We start from the raw sequence: 9247 nt of genomic DNA, 5'->3' as shown, positions 1-9247 counted from the left end.
GTCTGAGAAGAGAACAGCACCTCTAGTGGAGAGACATTTGAACTACAGGTACAATGCTGCAAAGTGGAAGCAGTCTTTTTAAGAAAACTAGGGACAAAACTATAAAATAATAAGTAAAGATTCTAACTGAAAAGAGGAAAGAATACAAGAGTCCAGTAGTCCAGTAGTCCAGTAGTCCAGTCCAGTGCGTTGGTTAGAGCATAAATATTCTACGTTTCCAGGTTCCAATCCAGAGGTTTACATCTCTCTGGATTTTTAGCATTTGTAGAAAACTCTGCTGTTTTGCAGTCTGAAATAGAGATACACCGATCCAATATAAATATCATGCCTGATCCATGAGGGCAGATCTATTCAATATAACTCTGTGCTTTGTGCTCTAAGCAGCATCATGCTTTATTATTTATTTTACATCATATTAACAATTCCTAATAGCACTTTCTGAACTACTCAAAAGGTCTGGTAGTTTATTTTACAAGGTAGTCAAAATATTGTTTCTGTCAGTTTCAGTTTATTTATTATTAATTTTAGATTAACTGCTATACTCCTGTTGTTTTTATTTTTTGTTTCTTGTTTGACCAAGCTTGTGAAGCTGTTGGTGTATGTAAGTGTGCTGTACCGGTGCAGAGTTATTAAATAAATTTGTAATTCAGTTCATTTATGTCTGTGTATCGAAACAAAGAAATGTTTTAAGTCAATTCAGCACTTTTTTTCTGTATTAGTGTCGGCTGATACTAGACCTCAGAAATCGGTACCAGCATTGCTATCGGAAGAGAAAAAAGCGTATCTGTGTATCCCTACTTTAAAAATATTACTATCATACTAAACACAAGAGAGAAAAATGTGTTGCTCCTAATCCCTCCTCCTCCTGTGTTTCTGCGCTGTGAGCCAGTCCAGGTCTTCCTGAGTGTTTGGTGCGTTGGCAGTCAGTCACTCAGGAGGCTTTTAGCAGATTCACCCGGCTGGGATCGATTAAAGAAAAGCTTTTACACTCTGGCTCTTCCCAGAATCGAGTCAGCGCTCTTTACGTGTAATCATGTGTTGCACATCTTCTTTCCCCTCGGTTTTTTTTTTTTGTTGTTTTTTTGAACATCCACTTTTTCCAACATGCAGTTTATGTTAAATGTATTAGAGAAAAGCCTTTTATTTAACCTCCTTCAAACTTCACTGCAGGAAGTGATTCTGCTTTGCTGCAAGAAACGGTTTGATGAATTATTTACAGCTGAGAGCCATCATACAGGTGCACTTTGCATTGTTTTGTTGCCATAGGATGAGCTGAAGCTCTTTGAAAAGTGATAAAACTGTGATGTTCTCACTGCGCAAACTTAGAGCCACTAATTCCATCAGGAGTGAGGAGCTGCACTGCCTTGCAGAAACATTCTGATGCTTTTGTTCTTTTCTACATTTAGCCATAATACGACCACATTCCTATGCTTTATTATCGGGCTTTTGTGCAATAGCCCAACTGAAAGATTGTGAAGTAGAAGAAAATTACGCATGATTTCCACAAATACGTTAATGAATCTCATCTGCAGTTAGAGCTGCTATCTTCTGGGGAAATATTTCACAACTTTTACACATCTACAGACTGAAAGTGTCCAAAAACGTAATTTTTCAATTTCAGCGTTTCCATTTGAGAAACACCACAATTGAGTGTTTTCTCACTCAATTGCAGTGAATCTAAATCCAAATGAGAATGCAAGACCAAAAAATATAAAGTTCAGAGATTCACTCCATCCAGCCTCTGTGAGTTTGAGCTGTCGTGCTGGACAAAAGGTTCAGTTTCTAGCTGCTAGAAACTCTCTTCTTCGTTGATTTTTTAAATTTTTTTATTTAGGAAGTCCTGAGACGGGCTCTGATCTGTTAACATAAAGGTTGAATAAAAGTCTGGAGAGCTACGCTATTCCATCTCAATGTTCTGCTCTTTCTCTACCCACGACCTCCTATTTCATGGTAACAGATTTACCTCACATCGTAGTGTTACAATAATATTAAATAAATTGTGTGATTATGAAATGTGTTCCTCCCCAGCATCACCCCACCAACTGGACTCCACTGACAACAAGACCAGAGGCTAAAAAAAGAAAATAAAAAAAATCGAATCCAGTCAGAAAAAACAGAAACTAGGAAAACAAGTGAAAAAAGCACAACATGTCAAACAGGAAGTAAAAAACAAACCAAACAGGAAGGAAACCATATTAGCTGAAATACAACTCTCAGCAGATCCAGTAATTCTAAACAGGCAGTAATAAATAACATACGTTTCATCTCTTTTCCTAGAATATCAAAGAATTTTATCATTCTGTTACTAAATTATGGCACAAGTAGTTCTGATATAAGGGGGACAACAATGATGCCTGCACAACTTTCTGAGACAAAATCTGTTTATGTTTTTATTAGATTTACCAAGTGCTTTATTATTACCACAAATTTATTTAATCAGGAACAAGACATAAAAGCAATGTTAGATTTAACAGAAACCATTGTCCAGTCTGTAGGCTAAGCTAAAGGCTAGTTAGCTAAAAGCTAATGCAAAGACCCAGTCCTTGGTTAGGTTTTTAAAAGTGAATCGGAAAATGTAATAACACAAAGAAATATTGAGTAAAATAAGATTTCTATACAATCGAGGTGCTAACTTGTAAAACTACCTTTACAAAGAAACTTATCAGAAACAGGTAAATGAGCCTAAGAGAGAGAGAGAGAGAGAGAGAGAGAGAGAGAGAGAGAGAGAGAGAGAGAGGAAAAGGTTCTGAGCAGTGTGGGCTGTTTGGATTTGAGCCTTTTGTTCACATGAGTTCCATTCTCAGTTCATTCCCTCTCAGGAGACTCACCATAGACCGACTGTAGTTTTCTGTCTGATCACTAATCTTTAAAAAGCCTGACCTGCCAATGCTGATTTTGGCAAATACCAATTTTTTTGGGACTGAAAATCTACTAAAATATATCAAAACAGTTGCCAAGTTGGGGACAGTGGGGTGACTATTGTTAACTGCACATGTTCAGACATGACCTGTATGTAGTCAGCCTTTCCTCACAGCAGAGCATAAACAGTGGCTGCTTTTCAGATCGTAAATGTATCAGCCCAAGATTAAAGCAGCAGTATGTAACTTTTATAAAAAACCTTTTTTACATATTTGTTAAATTTTTCACCATGTGTGGAGACAGATAATCTGTGAAAAGATTGATCCTGAGCTACTCTTTCATCACTCCCAACCAAAAACAAGCGCTGTCAGTCATCCTCATGAACACGCTACTCAATGTGCTAATGGTGGAGAAACAATTTACCGTTAATAGGAAAACCGTTAATCTGTCGTCACCAGTGGCTATTCTAACTCGCCTTAGCATTCAGGACAGACTCTGCTAGCTGCAGCGTTGTGGGGACAGGAGGATGAGCAGCGCCACATGGAGTGTGATTGACAGTGCAAAGATCCGCCTCCTGGCTCTGATTGGTGGTTTTTAGTTAGAGGATCTCAGTTTTTTTTCACAGATCATCTCTCATACCATACTGACACAACATGGTGAGCTTAAAAAAAATGTCAAAAAATATTTTTTATTAAACTTATACACTGCAGCTTTAAGAAAACCAGGGGGTGATTTATCATGTATTTACAACCGTCTGTTATTTTTATCCAGCCTCTTTAATGATCAGCAACAAAACTTTAATCTGAACCAGAAAACTTTCCCTCTAGTTTTCTCATTTTCTCTGTTCTCAAAATGGTTTACATTCATTTTTACAGGAATGTTGAACTTTTCTAACCGATATGAAGTCAGAATAGAAGTGTTTACCTTTCATTGATGGGGGGGCGTATGTGCTCTGCTTCCTCTGAGCGCCGTCTGAGGCCTGCAAGACAAAACCCCAAAACTACTGAGAATCCCCCCGAAACATGACCTTCTGGGTGAGTTAAACTAATTCTGACTGTGAGCTCATATAAATACTGTATGTAAAATTAATTTAGAGGGAAACCTGCTCTGCAGTTATTTGTTTCCACATGCTGTTGTGAGGCTTTAGCTGTGTAAAAATCTCAAACATGAGTTGATTCAACATTTGAAGAAACTCAGTATGACAATAAAAAAAAAAATCACTAATCATTCAAAAATGTGCTTGTCTCATTACAAATGATTTCTTTTGTATTTTAGGAGTTAACGTCAAACAAAGATAATCTGAAGAAATGCAGAATGCAGTTTTTAGGCAGCAGTTTTATGAACAAATTGAAAAGCTCTCCAATGTAACCTGTGCCTGTGTGAAAACAGAAATACTACCATGATAAATCTATAAGTAACTATGATTATGTATATTTTTAGATTCAGTTTTCTGGTCAGATTTAGCTGGGATTACTTGTTAATCAGGACAGATTACAGATTTAGTTTCAGTGTGAGGTGCAGTCATAGTCTGAGTGTGTTCCTCTCAGACGGACCTCCAGCTTCCAGCAGCTCTGTGCTGCTTCTAATGTGACGGGGTGTGTGTGTGTGTGTGTGTGTGGTGGGGTGTGTGCGTGTGTGTGTGTGTGTAAGGGTGTGTGGGGGGTGTGTGTGTGTGGGTGTGTGTGTGTGTGTAGGTGTGTGTGTGTCATTACAAGCTTTTTCCAAACCTGTGGCTCCCCGCTGGTGTTTTGTTGATCTCCAACATCTGCAGGAGAGACAAGCAGATGTTCAAACCGATCAGTAACAGATTCCATCCTTTTACTCTGATCTGTTGTTGTTCTCCACATTTTTAATGTCACTTTGCCTGATTGTTGTTCTCCATGGCCTTGAAAGCTGTGGTTTACTATTCCGGATAACGGCCTGTTAGAGCAAGGTTTCCACAAAGTTCTATTATAGACGTTCCAGGACTTGATGATTCAAAAACTGATCTTCATTTCCTCACATTTGAGGTATTTTTGATACGGGAAAAGAAAGCAAGACAGAAAACAGTGACATGTTTAAAAGACAAGGTCATTTAGAAGAAAAGTTACAAATGATGTTTAAATATCACATTTGACCTTTGCTGATGCTGCACCTTTTTATCAATAGTTAGTGTAAAAATGACACTGTCAGTCAAAAAGAACAAAATTGTATTCATTAATATTTTAAAGCAACAAGGAATTTTAGTGGAATTTTGTGCACTTTTAGGTGTTTTTGTCTAATTTTAAAAGTATGAAAAATAAAATGGACAGATTTGTCCTAATCAAAATATCAAATAGACTTAAATCCTAAAAAAATCCTAAATGCTAAAAAGTTGAATTCTTTTGAAATTCGATAACCTTTTTAAACAAATATCCAAATTTATTTTAGATAAATTTATTTATCTTAGCAAAATGATGATACAGTAACAGCTGCAGAGTTCTTGACCTTGTTTCCCGACTGAGATCATGAACATGTTTTTGTTTTTCCAGCTGCCAGCAGAAGAAGAACTGAAGGAGTTAAAAATGCGACTCATTGAAATAACGAGGCGAAAACCGAGATACATTCCAGTCTTTGGCGTGAAGACGCTGGCTCTCTTTTGGGTTCAGTTTTTATGTTGTTCATGTTGAAGAAACAATCTAGCAGTTGTCTGGGCTGCAGCGCTGGAACCTGACCCTCTGAGTGAAATCAGGCAGATTATTTCATCAGTCGGTTCCTCTGTGGAAGGATTTACAGGAGCTGAGCGCCACACACACACAAACACTGGTTCTGCATCCATCCGTCCAGCCTGGACGCTCGGATCACTTTACAGAAAGTAATCTAATAAAGCTTCCATTATTGCAGCTGCCGCTCCATCTCCCTCCACCTCCCTGTGTCTCCTCACCTGTCCCAGGTTGTCTGTAGATCTGCAGGGTGGCGGGGGTCGGTCTCCTGCGGCGGATCTGAGGCGAACACACAGTACAAATAAAACTTAATGAAATCAATCACAAGTTGAGCTGGGAAAACATTGCTTTTGAATATACAGATGGAAAATACATTCATTAAAAAGAAAAACTTCTTCCTCTAACATTTATAAAACTCTAACCTTTAAGTTGAGTGAATTTATTTAGTGGAGAAAATCCAATAGTCCATGTTTTTAACAAAATCTCAAGTGGCCCTGCTGTCATTTGCTCTGACTGTTGCTTCACTCTTTGCGCCATATCTCTCTGGATCAGGAGTGTCCAAAGGGCCGCTCGTGGCCCTCTGAATTAATTTTGGCCCAGTGTTATTCATCACTATCCCATTGAAAGACCCAATGACCAGCCCTTTCTGGTGGAGTCTACCAGATTTAGAATTTTAAATTTCAAAGAGTTCATGATGTTACACACTCCAGGATCCTGAGTGTTTTGAAGAAACACTAATCACTAATCCTCCACAGTTTAACAGTGACCTCCAGGTCCTTTTCCACCTAATGTTCCTTCATTTCACACCTAGCCCATTTTGTCAACTGCTAACAAGCAAAGTCTTAGTCTCATCAGGCCAAAGCACACAATTCCAGTTATGCCTCGTTTCCTCGGAGCGGTATGGTATGAGTTGGATCGGAAGACTATTTTATAGCCTGCTGTCTTCACTAAAGAGTTTCCACTGCCAGTTGGACTCACTGACAGGTGAAGTTAACCCCAAACGACTGAAGTGGTTTCAGCAACGGTGCGGTCCAGGTCAGTGGTTCGGACCCCTGTCACAATGTAAACAGACAGAATAGCATAGCGACCTGTACTGTACTGCTCAGTGGAAACCAGGCATAAGGCTCAAAACACACCGTATGCATCCAACTCCCAAAACTCCAACCATGAAGGTTTTAACATAACAGTCAGTCTACAAACTACTGGACTCACGAGAATAAGTTTTCACATGAGAGCATGTACCAGGAATTGTCTGGCGATAAGCTCACTCTTTCATTTTGTTCTGAACTTCTGAGGTCCTACCGTCGGTTAAGTACTCTGCTTTTTTTGCGAGTAATTTTTGTGTTTTTCCCCCAAAGCAGATGCGTGTCTCGCTTCCTGTCTCAGGCTCAAAACACACCAGATTTGTTTTTCCATCCGATTTGATGGAAAATCGGGTCGGTTGAAGTACGCAGCAATTACAATACGTTAATGTCGATGTGATCTCACAGAACGCTAACAATTCCCTGCAACAACATGTCCGACTGTCCGACAAAGACAGACGTGAGATCCATCTTGTTGGGAGCTGCATAGGGATTTGATGGGGATGTCATGAGTGAGACAGGAAACGAACTAATAAAAGATAAAGAAATAGATAATCTCTTAACAAAATGATTTAGTTTTTTATTGTAAGGCTTTTTGATCATCCCTTCCAGGCGAACCAATAAATACTGTATGTTCAATATCTGTATGTTAGCACAGTAATCATGTTTTGTCAGAAATTAGCTTTATGTTGAGCGAAGCCCCCAAATACAACCACAGCAGGAATCTAAACTCTGATGGGTAAATTAGCAGCTTCTGTCGGCATCCGGCCTCCAAACAGGAGCCACCAGTTTAAACTCAAGACGTTTTAGGATTTATGAAAGAGCAGCTTCTGTTCCTTCCTTCTGGAGCCTCCATTCACATGCAAGCTAAAGGAATATTACACAATGTTTGGCCTTTTCTGGTCCTCCACCAGATTTCTACACTTAGAGAGTTCCTGTTTACTCTTGAAAGAGGTAAACCATCTGGAGTAAATATGGTATTAATCTTGTGGATTAACCTTTCTGCGTCTCCATGGAAGGAAAACAAGGGAGACCGATTGAGTTGGGAGGAAGCAGCAGAATAAATCAGCACAGAGCTGATTAAAATTACTCAGGGTTTTGGTGGAAATATTTAAATCTTCTAGAAACGGGCATAAACACACACCAGCTTGCAAAGCTTACAAACAAAACTACACTCAGTCGCACAAATATCAGTTGTCATAGCACTGCATGCTGCTCTGCACCCACACACAAAATTCCAGGCAAGACTCACTATGAAGCAGCTTCGTGTGTATGAACCCTCTCCTGCCCCCAGCAAACATCAGAAACATGCAGAGAAACTCACATGTTCAGCAGCCTGTGGGTCAATCTGTCCCTGCAGGGGAGGCACAGCAAACTGGATCTTCTTTGGACTGCCGGGCTCCATTATTACTGACTGAGAGGTAGAAAGAAAGACGGGCAGAGAGAGAGAAAGTGTGAAGGAGGGAGGGTAGAAGGAGTGAGGGAGTGGCCTCTCTCTGCCGATGGGGTCCATTATCACTAATTGACAGACTTGGAGGGATGGGAACGGCAGCCAAGGCATTGCACCATTTTCCAAACCACCATCTGAGACAACGAGAAACTGTGTTCCTGTCTTGTGATGTTGAGCAGCAGCTCATGTTTACATCTTCCTGCTACTTTTATTGTCCTCAGTCAAAAGCTTAATCAGTTCTGAGTATGACATTGATTTTTATGATGGGAGAGATCATATGACGATAACAACAAACATCCATCTTGGAACATTTGCTTAAATTAGAAACAAAGCTAATATTATTAGCAGAGACATCGTTTAGAGTCCAAAACTGACCTAAAGGAGGCGCTAGAGAAGTTCTGGCTAATAATATAATTCAGTTCAGATGATCTTGTTAAGCAGGCGCCAGCGATCGACAGTCACCTTTCCACAAAGTAAAAATAGACGAGCCGTGTCATTAAAATCTATTTACACTCAGTTGAAATAAATCTAGGGTTTTTTTTTCAGTGTATTACAGTGGACTGAAAGTCAAGTGAGTTTAATTCAATCCACAAACAGCCTGAGTTCACCTCTCACACACATCCACACACTGCTGTCTGCAGGGGCCTTGAAGATGTCCATGGTGGAGCCTTTCAGATGCTCCACCCAGCCTGCTGCCCCACCCAGCCTGCTGCTCCACCCAGGCTGCTGTTCCACCCAGCCTGCTGCCCCACCCAGCCTGCTGCTCCACCCAGCCTGCTGCCCCACCCAGCCTCCTGCCCCACCCAGCCTGCTGCTCCTGACGGTGTCTCAGGATATTCAGACAAACACATTCATGTTTGTATGACCTTGTGTTGAAATGCTCATTCATATGGATGATTTTTATTTTGCTCATTTAGAAGTTCTGGAAATGTTCAAAACAATTTAATTAACTTTAAATAGTAATATATATGTTAGACTCTACCATAAACTTCTCTTTACTCGTTGTCAAGGTTACATGTTGGGAACCTTTACGCTGCTCCATCAGGGGATAAAGAGACGCCCATAAAAATAGTTTGTTACAAACATCATTTCAAACTTTACTTTCCAATAAGCAAATGTCACTTTTAATTTGTTCACTTTACAGTTACATTGATTTTAGACACAGTATTATGTGT

At 39.8% G+C, this 9247-nt stretch overlaps 1 protein-coding gene across 3 annotated transcripts in view; it reads right to left on the bottom strand.

Annotated features, from left to right (window-relative positions):
- The window catches only part of LOC116712678 (protein phosphatase 1 regulatory subunit 1C), a 17224-nt gene extending 8526 nt beyond the window's left edge, over window positions 1-8698 (bottom strand). For 2 of the 3 annotated variants that reach the window (XR_004337614.1, XR_004337613.1), the window contains exons 1-4: window positions 7947-8698; window positions 5762-5819; window positions 4587-4624; window positions 3778-3838 (exon numbers count right to left, since the gene is read on the bottom strand). Coding sequence is in view for 1 of the 3 variants with exons in the window: in XM_032552499.1 (XP_032408390.1) it covers window positions 3784-3838; window positions 4587-4624; window positions 5762-5819; window positions 7947-8183 (388 nt within the window). In the remaining 2 variants the exon portion in view is untranslated. The remainder of the gene's footprint in view (window positions 1-3777; window positions 3839-4586; window positions 4625-5761; window positions 5820-7946) is intronic. The other variant, XM_032552499.1, reaches the window with a different exon arrangement.
- Window positions 8699-9247: the final 549 nt, after the last annotated feature.

Source organism: Xiphophorus hellerii, chromosome 22 (genome assembly GCF_003331165.1).
Source record: "Xiphophorus hellerii strain 12219 chromosome 22, Xiphophorus_hellerii-4.1, whole genome shotgun sequence".
Lineage (NCBI taxonomy): Eukaryota > Metazoa > Chordata > Actinopteri > Cyprinodontiformes > Poeciliidae > Xiphophorus > Xiphophorus hellerii.
The sequence above is the reverse complement of the archived record's forward strand: the minus strand, read 5'-3'. Positions and strand labels throughout refer to the sequence as shown.